The sequence below is a fragment of the Bubalus kerabau genome, chromosome 11 (assembly GCF_029407905.1).
Source record: "Bubalus kerabau isolate K-KA32 ecotype Philippines breed swamp buffalo chromosome 11, PCC_UOA_SB_1v2, whole genome shotgun sequence".
NCBI lineage: Eukaryota > Metazoa > Chordata > Mammalia > Artiodactyla > Bovidae > Bubalus > Bubalus kerabau.
Window position 1 is genome coordinate 77,955,938 of NC_073634.1, and position 15,928 is coordinate 77,971,865.

The 15,928-nt window shown below is 35.1% G+C and overlaps 1 protein-coding gene across 6 annotated transcripts in view; it reads left to right on the top strand.

Annotated features, from left to right (window-relative positions):
- ATAD2B (ATPase family AAA domain containing 2B) overlaps positions 1 to 15,928 on the top strand; it is a 139,218-nt gene that overhangs the window by 13,450 nt on the left and 109,840 nt on the right. For all 6 annotated transcript variants that reach the window (XM_055540818.1, XM_055540819.1, XM_055540814.1 and 3 more), the window contains exon 2: positions 11,450 to 11,601. Coding sequence is in view for 4 of the 6 variants with exons in the window: in XM_055540814.1 (XP_055396789.1) it covers positions 11,450 to 11,601 (152 nt within the window). In the remaining 2 variants the exon portion in view is untranslated. The remainder of the gene's footprint in view (positions 1 to 11,449; positions 11,602 to 15,928) is intronic.

Below are 15,928 nucleotides of genomic sequence, written 5' to 3' on the forward strand. Positions count from 1 at the left end.
TGTTTTATGTTTCTGTTATGTGTCTGTTCTGGGGGAGAATTTTGTGAAAAATGAGTCATTGAGTAAAAAGTTCTATGGAAGTACAAAGGTAGGGGGAAAACCATATGTAAAATGTGCTAACTTTATTTAAATATGCATTAGACAATTTTTAGAGAGGCAAGTGTTGTATGTGGCTTATGTCAAACAATCGAAAATCTATGTTAAAATTAATAGGTCGTGATTTGTTTTAGCTTTTAGATATTTTAAGTATATGCTATAAGATTCTAAACTTCAGATGCTTTTGAGCTGTAAGTATTTTGGCATAAGATTTTTTTAATTTTCATTTTTAGATTGTTTAATCTGTAGGTAGAATATATACCTTTGGTTAAAGTCTTTCTCTCCTAGACTCTTCTATTAGAGTAGTATAAGCTCCCTGGGACCAGGCACTATCTTTCATTTTCCCCACAACTGCTGTATTCCCAGGGTCTAGTACATCATCTGACATATAGAAGATGCTTAATAAATACTTGTTAAATGAGTGAATGAATAGCATAATAAGTAACCAATCTAGTGGGTGAAAATTGTGAGGATTGAACTCTGAGAATAGAGGGTAAATAAAACACAGTCCCCACCTTCATGGCTCTAAGTATGCATGTGGAATATACATGAGAAATTGTTAACAGAAAAAATCAATTCAAGGTAGGGACCAGATGACATGGATTCTCAGTGTGATAAGAGTTCTGATCCTTTACTCATTGAGTGTTTTGAGTGGAACTCTTTGATGTTCTTTAAGGATAGAGATTGTCGTGTTCACACCTATATCCTGAGTGCCTGCAACAGTGCCTTCCAGATGTAGTGCTCAATAGTCTCCTCTTCTCCCCTCTCCACCACTCAGGTTGCAGGATCTCAGTTCCCTGACCAGGGATTGGACCTGGGTCACTGCAATGAAAGCACTAAGTCCTAACCCCTGGACTGCCAGTAAAGAGTTTTTGAATGAATGAATGGAAAGTAGCTTCATTTGAAATTATTTTCATATTGGTGGTCTTCAGTTTTGCTGTAATTACATGTTGCAATTTGCCCAACAATTTGGCCCATTTGGTGGTATTCTAATAAGAAGGAGAGGAGTAAACTAAGGTTTGCTTAGCATCTCATACCAGGTGTTGAATGCTGTCTTATTCAACCCCTGCAATAACCCCATGAGGCAAGTGATGGTATCCTGTTTTACAGCTGAGGAAATTGAATTGCTGAAGAGGTTAAGTGACCTGTAGAAGGCCAAATAGGCATTAGTAATAGGGTAATATTTAAGTCTAGTTGTCTTTTACACATCTGTTTCTTACTGTCTCATCTGTATTTATCACTACTGTTTGATGCTGTTCATTCAGTTTTCACAAATATCTGAAAAAGTGAAGAAGGCTGCCATTGTAGAGTCAGAAAGTACTGTATGTAGGCAGATTTTTACTAGACTATCTGGAGTTGTAGTGTTTAGTATTGAGATGAGAAGAATGAACAGTAGCCTGTGGGGATATGAAATACAAGACAGTGATTCTTTTTAGTAATTGCTTGTGGCCTGATTTTCAGGGGGTGGGTGTAGGGAGAGGAGCAGGCATATAATGTGAAGATAATATTTTGGCAATATTTTTGTTTCCTACTATTTTAAAGCTGGTTTGGGAAAAAATCCCTATAAAAAGACTAAGTCTGGGGACTTGTGATATGTGAAAGTTGGACCATAAAGAAGGCTGAGTGCCAAAGAATTGATGCTTTTGAATAGTGAAAGTGAAATCAATCAGTCATGTCTGACCCTTTGTGACTCCCTGGACTGTAGCCCACCAGGTTCCTCCGTCCAAGGGATTTCCCAGGCAAGAATACTGAAGTGGGTTGCCATTTCCTTCTCCAGGAGATCTTCGCAACCCAGGGATTGAACCTGGGTCTCCCGCATTGTAGGCAGACACTTTACCATCTGAGCCACCAGGGGAGTCCAGTTGAAGTGTAGTGCTGGAGAAGACTCTTGAGAGTCCCTAGGACTGCAAGGAGATCAAACCAATAAATCCTAAAGGAAATCAACCCTGAATACTCATTGGAAAGTCTGATGCTGAAGCTCCAATACTTTGGGCACCTAATGTGAAGAGTTGACTCACTGGAAAAGACCATGATGCTGGGAAAGGCTGAATGCAGGAGGAGAAGGAGGTGACAGAAGATGAGATGGTTAGATGGTATCTCTGACTCAATGGACATGAGTTCACTGGGAGATAGTGAAGGACAGGGAAGCCTGGCATGCCACAGTCCATGGCGTCGCGAAGAGTCAGACACAGCTTGGCAACTGAACAACAACAATTTGAGTAAATAAGACTTGGTGCTTCTTGTTGCAGACCTCTGTTGAGCATTTTGGTACCTCTGTTAAGTGGCTTACTTGTTAGGGACCTTGAAGTTGCTTCATGAAAATTCATTTCCCTTATAGCTTACTAGCATCCTTTATCTAAAATACACTTCAGTACTCACACTTAGGGTGGGTGTTGCAGTTGTATACTTGATTGTGCAAGTTAAGGGAATCCAATTTTAAAAAACAAAATCAAGCCCCAGCACACTGTAGTTTCTTAATCAGTGTCACATCGTAATAATTTTAAATATGTTTATAGAAACAGGGGAAACGTCTTTGAGAGATGTGTACAAACATGAGAGAAACTGGTGCAGGGTAGTTTCTGTATGAAAATTTTGGAAGTATTTTAAATGAATTAAAAAATGTAACTTAATTTTCATGTTTTAGTTTTTACTCTTCTAATTAAGTCTCCAAGTTTATTAGATGGGAGAATTGAGAAGTGATAGTTGCCTAAGGCCATATGATTTTAAAAGCAACAGTTCAACTGGAAATGGAAGTTTCTTTAATTTTTAGTATCTATTGAGTGACTTGATGTGCCAGACACTGAAGGGAAAGGAGCACACAAGACTCTTTACCTGAGTTCTTAGACAAAACATTTATTTAAAGTCATGAAACCAGTATTTCAAATAATATGGAAATGCACAGAAAAAAATTAAAGGACTTTCCCCACTCCCATGATTCCTTTAGTTCATTCTTCCCAGGGATAACCACTGTTAAAGCTGGTGTATATCTTTCCAGACCATTGCACATGTAAGTATGGGTTATTTATACTACTTATGATAATTATTTTTTCTCTTTAATTATGTATCATGTATATTCTTTCATATCTGTCCTTCTTGCTAACTTTTTAATATTTTGTTGTATCTTTACACCTCACTTCTTTAACTTTTCCCTGTTGATACACAGGTAGGTTTTCTCCATGTTTTTAATATTATAAATAATATCACATAAAATGACCTTTTTCTTTTAGGCGAAGTGGAAATATTGAGTCAGAGGTATATTATACTTTAAGCTTTTATAGTTTTTGCCAAATTGTTCTATAAATAGGCTAAACAGTATGCACCCCACTCCCCAAAACTCTCCACACTTAAGTTTTTGTACATTTTACTGGCTGATGAAAGGAGTTAGGGGTTAAGTTTCTTGAAGGGCAGACTGTTTAATCATCAAGTATGTTTATATCTAACACAGTAATAGATGTTAATAAATTTTGTTTGTGGAAGAAATGGATGACTGAAGATAATAAACTTATGAAGTTATGTTAATACTACAAAGCCAAGCAAGTATCCTTACTTGGGACTGTATCCACTGTTAGGCTGTAACTAACTGTACACATTTGTTACTTTTAGTGGTTGGCCAAATTGTTTGTTTTTTTCTTAGTAGCACTTAGTTATCTTTAACTCCATTTGAAACAATTTTGTTAGATTGTAGCATGACAAGTGTCACATCAGCTGTGCTTTAAAGAAAAAGCTTACTAAATTGGTGACTTTTTGTGTAGCTATTTTAATATTGAAGATGGAAGGGAAAAAGCAACATTTTTGGCAATTGTTGCTGTTGTTCAGTTGCTAAGTCAAGTCCCACTCTTTGCAACCCTGTGGACTGCAGCATACCAGGCTTCCCTGTCCCCTTCACTATCTCCTGGAGTTTGCTCAGACTCATGTACTCTGAGTCAGTGATGCCATCTAACCATCTCATCCTCTGTCGCCCTCTTCTGCTCTTGCCCTCAGTCTTTTCCAGCATTGGGGTCTTTTCTAGTGAGTTGGCTCTTCGCATCAGGTGGCTAAAGTGTTGGAGCTTCAGGTTCAGCATCAGTCCTTTCAATGAATATATTCAGGGTTGATTTCCTTTAGGATTGACTGGTTTGATCTCCTTGCAGTCCAAGGGACCCTGAAGAGTGTTCTCTGGCACCACAGTTGGAGAGCATCATTTCTTCCATACTCAGCCTTCTTGATGGTCTAACTCTCATATCTCTACATGACTACTGGAAAAAACATAGCTTTGACTATATGGACCTTTGTCAGCAAAGTGATGTTTATGCTTTTTAATACACAGTCTAGGTTTGTCATAGCTTTTCTTCCAAGGAGCAAGCATCCTATATACTTTTTACTGGCTAATTTAAGGAGTTAGGAATTAAGTTTCTTTGAGGACAGACTGTTAATCAGCAAGTATATTTAGTATCTAGCAAAGTAATATGTATGTACATGTGTGCTCAGTCATATCCAACTCTTTCCGACCGCATGAACTGTACCCACCAGGCTCTTCTGTCTGTGGAATTTTCCAGCAAGAAATACTGGAGTAGGTTGCCATTTCCTCCTCCAGGGGATCTTCCTGACCCAGGGATCAAACCTGTGTCTCTTGTGTCTCCTGCATTGATAGGTGGATTCTTTGCCACTTGTGCCACCTGGGAGCAAGATAACACAGTAACAGGTGTTAGTAAATTTTGTTTGTGGAAGGAATGGATCACCGAAGAGAATAAGCTTATGAAGTTATCTTACTACTACAAAGTCAAGCAAGTATCCTTACTTGAGACTATCCACTGTCAGGCTGCAGTTGTAGACATTTGTTACTTTTAGTGCTTGGTCAAATAGTTTGGTTTTTTCCTAGTAGCACTTAGTTGTCTTTAACTCCATTTGAAACAATTCTGTTAGATTGTATTGTGACAGCTGTCACATCAGCATTCATTAAACAAACTTACAAAATTGTTGAATTTTTGTGTAGCCATTATAATATTGAAGATGGAAGAAAAAAGCAACATTTTCAGCAAATTATGCTTTATTGTTTCAAGAAAGGTAAAACTGCAACTGAAATGCACAAACACATTTGTATAACACATGGAGTCAGTGCTTTGACTGATGGAATGTGTCAAAAGTGGTTTGGGAAGTTTGCATGCTAGAGATTTCTCACTGGAGGATGCTTCATGGTGGGGTAGACCGGTTGAAGTTGACTCCAATCAAAGTGAAATACTAGTTGAGAACAATTTATGTTATACTATGTGGAAGAGAGCCTACATACTCAAAATATCCAAATCAAGTGCTGAAAATCATTTTCACCAGCTTGGTTATGTTCATCACTGTGGTGATTGGGTTCCACATAAGTTAGTCAGGAAAAACCTTGATTGCATTTCTGCATGTCATTCTCTACTTAAATGTAATGAAAATGTTCCATTTTAAAAATGTGATGGGTGGTGAAAAGTGGATACCATACAATAATGTGGAATGGAAGAGATTGTAGGGCACGTGAAATGAACCACCACCTACCACAGCAAAGGCCGATCTTCATCCCAAGAAGGTGATGTGTATACAGTGGGATTGGAAGGGAATCCTCTACTATGAGTAGGAGCAGATTCCAAACAATTAATTCCAACAAGTACTGCTTCTAGTTAGAGCAACTAAAAGCAGTGCTCAATGAAAATTGTCTGGAATTAGTCAACAGAAAATGCATATTCTTTTATCATGAAGACCTTTAGCGAGACTGCACGTTTCTCTGATGACCGGGCAAAAACTATTAGAGCTTGCTTGGGAAGTTCTGGTTCATCCACCATATTCACCAGACATTGCACCTTCAGATTTTCATTTATTTCAGTCTTTACAAAAATTCTCTTAATGGAAAAATTTCAAAAGACTATAAAAGGCACCTAGAACAGTTCTCTGCTCAGTAAGATAAAAAGTTTTGGGAAGGTGGATTTATGAAGTTGCCTGAAAAATAATAGAAGGTAATGGAACAAAATGGTGACTACATTGTTCAATAAAGTGAAAAGTGAAAGTGAAAAATGTGTCTGTCACTTAAAAACCGAAGAAACTTTTTGGCCAACTGAATATTTCCTCAACCTGGTTTTAACAACCTTATGCCCTGGTGGCTCAGATGGTAAAGAGTCCATCTGCATTGTGGGAGACCTGGGTTCACTCCTTGGGTTGGGAAGATCCCCTGGAGAAGGAAATGGCAACCCACTCCAGTATTCTTCCTGGAGAATTCCATGGACAGAGGAGCCTGGCGCGCTACAGTCTGTGGGGTTGCAGAGTCAGACTGAGTGACTAAGCACAGCACATGAAGTAAGTAGTAGTTTTGAGTTACAGTGGCAGTGTGGCAGTGGGAGGCTGTTCTCTCTCTTAAGTCTGTGGCATGCTTTGGTCTGCCCATTGTCTCTTTGTCATTTTAAGTCATGTAATATTTTCAGATAAAAAGATATTATCTACCAGGAAGAAAATTGCTGTTTAAACTGTGAGATATAAACTATTTTTATCTTTATGACGCCTCAGCTCACTTCTATATTTGTTTTCCCTCTTTCTATAGTCTTTCATGATGATTGTTTAGAAATATTAAACTAGTAAGCTGTTGCTTTTGGGATATTTGAGGAAATTTTAGGATATTTTGTATGCCTGAAGTTTTAGGACTTTGTAGAATAGTATTGGCTCTAAGAAAATAAACAGCAGTGTGAGTTTTGTTTTCTGAAGTCATGGTAACTGCTGCCTCTGTGAATTCTTTTTACAAATGAAAGAAAAAGAAATTGCCCTTTAAAGCTTTCTCATGAAAACAGCAGTACCCATTTTTCCAAAAGGTGGAAGAAAAAGCTGTCTTATAAAGGAAACTGGAACAGGTTGATGGCACTAATATACTTTCTAACAAGGGCTGTTCCTATTCTGTTTTTTCTTTTCTCTTTGAGGATCTTTTCTTCATCAGTTATCTTGCTCTTTTTTGAGGGGAAGGGGCTTGCTGCATGGTTTGTGGGATCTTAGTTTTTGCTTTTGAACTATGGTGTTGGAGAAGACTCTTAAGAGTCCCTTGGACTGCAAGGAGATCCAACCAGTCCATCCTAAAGGAAATCAGTCCTGAATATTCATTGGAAGGACGGATGCTGAAGCTGTAACTCCAATACTTTGATGTGAAGAACTGACTTAGTTGAAAAGACCCTGATGCTGGGAAAGATTGAAGGCAGGAGAAGGGGACAACAGAGGATGAGATGGTTGGATGGCATCACCGACTCAATGGACATGAGTTTGAGTAAACCCCCGGGAGTTGGCGAGGGACAGAGAGGCCTGGCGTGCTGCAGTCCATGGGGTTGCAAAGAGTCTGCTCCAACACCACAGTTCAAAAGACATGACTGAGCGACTGAACTAAACAGAGTTCCCCAGTCAGGGATGGACCCCAGCAGTGAGAGCACCAAGTCTTAACCACTGGACCACCAGGGAATTCCCCTCTTTAAATTTTTATTATAGGTTATTCTCTTCTGTGGCCCCTTTTCTTGTATTTACAAGAATCCAGGTCTCTTAAAAAAAAAAAATTCATCATTGACTTCTTTGACTTTGTAACCTGTTTAAGACTATTGTCTTATTTTCTTAATTCTGACACTTTGGAGAGTAGCTTTGTGGTTTATCACCTGTACATTCTCACCACTCACTCAATTCTTCACTTAGTGATTTCCACCTCAGCATTTTGCAGAAATTGCCCTATCAGAAGTTACAGTGGAAAAAAAAAAGTTATAGTGACCTCCTAATTAACAATCCACACATTTACCAGCTTTTATCCCATCTGATCTTTTTATAACCAAACTTCTACTCCCCTTGTTTGAGTGAGACACTGTGTTTTTCTCTAGTTTATGTGAGATCCTTTCTGCTCATCTCTGTAATGTAGGCATTTTTAAAAGTTTTTTTTTTTTTTTTTTACTTTTGTTCTCTTGTTTTTTCACTCTGTATGTTGCCTATGACCCTTTTAGTACAATTTCATATTTATCTCTAGTCCTCACATCACTCTGTCTCAGAATTGTGTTTCCCACAATCTGATAGACATCTCCCTAGATTTCTGGCTAGGATTCTAAACCTAACTTTCAAAATCATAATTAACTGTTACGTTTCTCCCATCAACATCTGCACACTACTTACCTCCCCCCACATCCCTCCACCTTCCTCCATAGCTCCTAAAACACAGCAACCACTTTTTATGCCCACTCTGTCTTTACATTTAATATTGGTGTTACTAATCTCTTAATTATTCTGCTTTCTGGAATCAGTTTCTTATTTTCTATATTTATAATGCTGTGTGAATCCATCATCAGGACTTGAATCAATCTCTTGATTTACTAATTCACTTACTGCCTCGAATTTTTCATTTTTTAATGCTGTGCTTGGGTACATTCTTTTTGTTTTTTAAGTCCAGGTTCTAGATTTCTGAACAAATTCTAATCTGGGCAGGAAGCCTTCCCTGACAACCAGGGCAGCATAAAATTCTTCTGTTTCATTATTCTCAAGTTCTTTTACCTAATTTTAGGAGATTCATGGTTGAATAGGGTTTAATATTTGTGGTAGCTGATGAATATGGTTTAAGAAACTCAGGGAATTCACTTTTACAAATTGGAAAACTTTTCTACCTATTTTAGAAGGTTAGAGTTTAGCAAAAAAGTCACTTAGGTGGGAAGGACAACTTTTTATTGTATTTTTTGTACAATTTGACATTATTACTATTATACCTCTCTTGGAATGTATCACATCATTGAATCATGTTCCTCTGACAATTCTAGGTGTTCCATTATTGTTATAAAATAAAGTCCACATGATTTATGATGTCTTCCTTCATCTCAGCTGGCAGTTACCATTTTTTGCTTTCAGAGAATTGTGTATTTCTAGATTCTTTACCATCTGAGCCACCAGGGAATCCCATTCCTATTATAGTACTTACTATAATTTGCTATATATTGTTACTGTAGCTGTCAATTCAATAGATTGTGTATAAGGGTTAAGAAGATTTTGTCTTATGTGCACAGTAGGTCCTAAACAAATGTTTGTTAAATGAAATTACTCCCTTTGTTTGAAATGCCTTTCCTGCTCATGGATTGTAACCACTCTGACACATATTGCTAAATGACTGTGGGTAGATTGCATAATCTCTCCTAAATATTTTTATCCTGAAACTAGCAACGCCTTCCCTCAAAGGGTTAGGTTATAATTAACTAGTAAAATGCTTTGAAGAAGTTAAAGTTGAGCATTATGATCATCCTATTAAAGGTGAACTGTTGGTATCAGGTTTGTAGGTAAAGCTTTCCCAAAGCTTGAAGTTAATTAGATGGTGTTGAAGTAATTATTTTGTAGTATTTGCATCTGTTTTTTTGCTTTACTTAAATCCCTCGAGTTCTTTGGAGGGAAGGAAGCCTTTGTAATGCTGTTTATAAGCCGAGTCATGATTGAAGTCTTTTCACTGTAGGAGTAGTATAGTGCAGCATTTAAGATGATGTGTATCATACTATACTTAAATCTTTTATATGCCAGAGGTCCTCAGACTTCTATGTGCTAAGAATCCTTTGGAGGCCCTCATTGAAAATATCCCACCTCCACCCAAGGTTCTAGTTTTGCAGGTTATGTTTATTAATGACAAATCAGGTGCTTTCTGATTCAGTTAGTATGTGGACAACACTTTGAGAGATACTCCTGAATGAAGCTGTAAAAAGCCTGTAGTATATGAGAGAATGACTAGTAAATAAACATATAAACTCATATGACTTATGATATTCAAAGTCATTAGTTACATAATATTCACAGAGTTATATAATAACTCACATATTTAAAAAATGGCTTAACTTCAAATACTTTTACTATTTTTCCTTGAATTCAGTAAGTACATAGTACTTATTCCCAGAGTGTATTTGTGAAACTTCAGTACCTACAGATGACTCCAGTTGCTGATGGACAAGGAAGCCTGGTATGCTGCAGACCATGGGGTCCCAGAGTCGGACATGACAAAGCAACTGAACTGACAGATGCCCCATGAGAAAAAGAGCTTGGTTAAATAAGTTTGCGAATTGTTATATACTGTCATCCATACTTGGAGATTTATATTGCATATTAACTTTTTTTCTGTATCACCATGTGGCCTGTGGGATCTTGGTTCCTCTACCAGGGATGGAACTTGTGCCCCTTGCATTGAAAGTAGAGTCTTAACCATTGGACTGTCAGGGAAGTCCCTGCATGTTAACATACTAAAGACTCTTACAAGTCCTGAAGCAAAAAACCTTGGACCTCATTGTTTTCTGAAATGTATTTGACTATGAGCTTTCCTTTGTTTCTCCTAGCAATTTCTATTAACTTACTGAACAAACTTAAGGAAATTTGCTTTTTTCTTTCCTCCCAGTTAGGAAATGAGTGAATGAATTGAGCAAGGAGGGTGAACCTGGGTCTCCCTCATTGCAGGCAGACGCTTTTAACCTCTGAGCCACCAGGGAAGCCCCTAGTAGGATGCCAACTAAACTATATAGGAGTGATTGGATTAGATAATTACCACCATGATGGTATTGGATAAAGGCCAGTAATAGTCAGTGAATGCTGTGGCTAGTGAGTTTGATGAAGAACAGAGTATTGGTTAATTTTAAGAATGATTTCACATAAGCTAATCAAATACAAAGGGAAAAATAGTGACTTTATAGTGGGAAAACCTGGCAGACACCAACTTGATTAGGTGATCAACGTTATTCTTAATGATGGGTAGGTACAGTATGCATAGTATCACGTCTGTATATTCTTCCATGAATGTTATGGCCTGAATTGGGTTACGAGGAACATCAGGTAGACCCAGACTGATGGTCATTCCAGAGAATTAAAAAGCTTATATTCTTTACAGTCAAGGGCATGAAAATGAGAACTGAGGGGACTGTTCCAGATAGGAGGCAGAGGAGGTCTGATAACTACCTACAGTATATGTTCCTGGATATAATTCTGAATCAGAAAGGAAAGAGAGATCATGTTGGGACATTTGATAACATTTGAATGTATCTGCAAATTAGCTCTGTGTTACATCAATGATGATTTCCTAATTGGGAGGATTGAATGATACTTTAATGTAGCAGAATTTTCTTGTAAGTTACACACTGAAGTATTTAGATATATCTACTCTACACATATTTTCTGTAGTCTTGAAATTATTTAAAAATAAAAACTAAACATTTTGGAGCATAAATTTATCTAACTTTTTTGTTTTTATATTTACAGATGATTACATTTTGCTACACTTGTAGAGGGATTCCTTCAGTAGATAGTTTTTGATTGAATAAACACTATCCAGGAATTTAAGAATTCTATGAGTTTTAGTAAGAAATGCATTTTAAACTTTTTCTTTCAGAAAGCTGAAGCTGATGGTAGTTTAAGTGATAGCCATGTGTCTCCTCCAGCCAAACGCACTTTGAAACAACCTGACTCTGTTTGCAAAGACAAATCAAAATCACGAACTACTGGTCAGCGAGAAGAATGGAACATATCAAGTGGACAGGCCAGGTGAGAAGGGAGACCTCACCCATTGTTTTTTCATAATTTTTTTGATGGGATTCAGGGCTGATATTAATGCTAATTTTCTTAAATTGTAAAACCACCTGTCTAGGAATATTTATAAATTGTATTAAGCTTATTTTATAATTTTTGTATGTAATTTTATTTTCTCTAAATATACCAAAAATACATTTAGTATGTAATAGAAACTATTATTACTTAAAACATTAAGAATTTTGATAGGTCTTGAATGTGCATACATGTTTATACTTCTGAAAATTTAAATAAAAACAATGGTTAGAAGTATATTTTTTATTTAAAAATAAAATAAAATCTCTTCTTCCTAAAATTATTAAATATTCCGCTTGAATTGGTATGCTAAAATGTAATAAAATCTAAATTAATTTCTAATAAATCTTTTCATGTATCTGATTGTTTTCAACTTAAATTTTCAACTTAAATTTTCTCTGTTTTGATATGTATTATGAACATAATTTTACTCACCAAAGTAAGTGGTACTAATTTAATGTAGATAGGATAGCTGTATACACACTCAGAAGAGGTTTAAATTTTCAGCTTAGAATCCTTCGCTTCTCTTTTTTCCAAAGTCTTTGATGTAAAAGTGCTGATGATGTGCCAAATGCAAACAAAAGTAAAAGGGAATTCCTTTTTTACAGTATTTTTATTTTATGTCTGTAGGTAAATTCTGGATACTGTTATTAGTCTTTAATGAAAATAATCTTTGGAGTTACATAGATTTTGATAGGCATTATACATTTACTAGTCTCTAAAGAGTCTGTGCTTAATTTAACATGTACCATTTTATTTAAAATTTTTAATTTTGCATTGTCTGAGAGCTAAGTTGAAAATTATGTGAATCATCTATTGATTTTTTTTTTTAACTTTCCCACCTTTCCCATACTCATTCATCTGTGAGATGAAACACATCCAGATCACTATAATGATGTCACTTAAAATAAGTACTTCCCTTTAATTATACTTCTACACTTGATTTATGGGATGTAATCTGTATTCTGTGTTTATTAGATGAGTGAATCAGGCTTCTTTTTCTAACAAATGTTTCTAAAAAGTATCCTTTTACTGTTAAAAGTTTGGCTTTTAATTGTAAGATAATTTTAACAGTGTAACTCAAATATGAGCCTCTCTAGTACAGTAGATTTCTCACACCTTATCCACTCAGAGATCTGTATAAATTAATCTTAATCATGTCTTTCATGTAAAAGAAGAGTTTTGCTTCCATTTAGATACCTTAAGAGTTTGATATTCCTTTTAAAAAAAACTTTAAGTATATTTTGAATAAGAAACTTAAGAAATAATGAATACTAATAGAATTTACTGCTTCTGTTTTGACAGGAGAATAATGTTTAGCAATTCACACAATTTTAAAAGTTTTTGGGTTAAACTTTCATCGAGGAATGTGAAAAGACACTGCTAGAGTCTTTTAGTATTTCAGATGACCTGAAAAGAAAATGCCATTTGGTCTGTCAGATTCAACAGAATTGAATTTTTGGGAAACTTGTAGTTAAAATATTTTAGATTTTGAGATAATATAAATACAAAAATCAGGATTTATATGAGTGCTTATATTAGTTTTTATGTCATGAACCTGAGAATCCTAATTCCTTTATTTTGGTAATCTAAAGTCCTGAGAGCATCTAAAGTAAAATGACTGAAGTTCTTTCAGGAAAATGATTTTTTAAAATGCAGTTCATTTGGAGGAAAATTGAATAAAGATAAAAATTAGTATTAGCTATGAAAAATGATGAATCTTAAAGGACTTTAACAACCATTAAATTCTTTAAAGAAACTACTGTTGATTGGTAAAATAACATTTAGGAATAACTTTTAGAGATTGGATGAAGATAGAGATTAAAATGGAACTAGAACTTTGATGTCTTCATAAATGATTTGAGATAGATTATAAGTTTTTTTGGGGGGAGGAATCTGGGTTTATATATTTAAAGTCCCAAGTTTATCAATATAGTTACAGTGATTGATGATATTTTTGTAAAATGAGGATTTTCTTGGTAAAATCTTTACTGTATTACATCTTTTCTTCTCTAGCTTATATGTAGAAATTCATAAATATACTTGCTAACCTAGATAGCTATTGCAGCTTACAAATATTTTGAGTTCAGAATCCCATTTCATTGACTTTTGTCAGTTGACATTTATTTAGCCACTGGATATTTATCTAATTTGGAGGCTGTGTGTTGGGGAGTAGGTGGTTGGAAGAGTCAACACAGAGAATTCTCATGGCATGCATTTGATATCTATAGAATAATAGAGAGACATACTCTGAGAAACACACGAAATTAAATCTTTGATAAGCCTAACTGCACTAAAGTGTAATATGTGTGAGAATTTTGTTTTGTGGTCAGATGATTAGGGGGTAGTGAGGTTAGGCAGAAGTGTAATCACCACTGTTGAGGCTTATTAGGATTGAAGGCTGGTAGTGGTTATAGTTTTTCCAAATGAATGCTTTTGCTGAATTGAGGTTTAAAATTCTCATAAATCATTGAATGCCTTGGGTTTATGTGGGTGAATAAGTAATGATTTTTGAGTCTGGTATTGAACTGGTAGCATGTTCCACATAATTAAAGATGTAGAAACTTTTAATGTAATAATTACTGAATGCAGTGATAGTGTCTCCATTTAAAAAATTTAGGGTACAGAGATAAAGGGAGATATCCTCCACTTACTCCCCATTTTAAAAATAAACAAAGAGGACTTCATAATCATAAAGGATTTATTAGAGGATTCATTTAATCAGCGAACCTGCATGGTTATATTTTAAGTGATTAATTTTGGGGAACATTGATTCAAGAGACTTTTTAAGCACCTATATAATTGTATAGGCAGACCAACCCTTGAAATACCAATATTATCTTGTCTCCTTTTTTTTTCTTTCTCCTTTTTATAAAGAGAAATGATAATGGTACAGTGATGACAATAAGCTATGATTGTAAGTTAATGGGATTGATTGAAGTTTTCTTTTTTTGCCCACCTTAAATCAGATCTTTCATTAGCAATGAAATAAAAGCAAGTAAGCACTGTCTTCTTTAGAGGAACAAAAATTGTTACTGTGTTTTCATCCTAGTGATGTTATTTTTTCAATGGAGTTTTAGATTTCTTATGTAGAATGATTTTAGGGTTAGCATATTTTCTTTTGAATAATTTATGTGAAATTCCAACCATTTGGTCTTACATACAGCTAAAATTCATTTGAAGCCAAGAGTTGTGAATTAACTGATGTCCCTGAGTTAATATTATGTTGGGTCCAAAGCCAAAATGTATTTATGCTTTTTCTATGTGGTTTTAAGTGGATTTTAAGAGTGATTCTAGTAAATTCCACATGTATAATGTTTTAAGGAATAACCTAATAACATCATTTTACTACTTTATAGTCAAGCTCATATACCAGGAGAATTGTATAATAAAGATTCTAAAAATGAAATACTTTCCAAGAAGTAGTATTTTAGAACAAGATGGTTGCGTTGTTTTCCTGGGGAAAGGAGGGATGGACTTTTTTGTTTTTGTGTTCTTGATAGTCGGAAGGTACGTAATAGTTTTTGTTTATATCATGTAGTCATTCCGTCTGTGACTTTTACTAGACAGGGACATTTATAATTAATATTTATAACATTTAATATATATAATTAACATAAAGCTTGCTAGAGTAACCAAAAATGTTAGAATATTTTAGTTAAAAAATGTTGTGCAAACCACATAGATAAGCAGAAGACAGTCATATATACTATTTTTTGAATGTCGTCTCTCTCCCCTTTTTAATATTTGGAAATAATAATTGTTGGGTATTTAAAAAAATAAGTTTATGTTGACAGCTCTTTTATTATGTAACAATTTTTAGTTTTTGTCTTTGAATTTTAATTATACTAAGGTATACTGCAACTTTCTTCCATAGATTTTCATATTTTGATGACATTTTATCTTTCTAGTGACTGAACATTTCTGTCCCTCCACCAAAAGGGAGAGTGGTACAATGACTTTTGAGAGATTAATTAAGTTTTCATGTATTAGTTTAGAATGTGTAATATAATACTTTGAAGAAATTATTAAACGTTGTTGGTATTCAAGTACTTTTTTCTTTTTACAATTTATTGCTTGAATAACTTTGTTTGAATCTTAGGTTGTCAATGGAAACAAGTAGTAAAGATCTGTGACCATTGTTATTTATGGCATTAGTTAACTTTAGGATACATACAAAGCTTAAGCCTTTCCATTGGATTTTAATTTATAGAGTTGAAGACAGAGTGAGTTCAGTTTATAACTTGTTATTAAAGCTTTTCTTGAA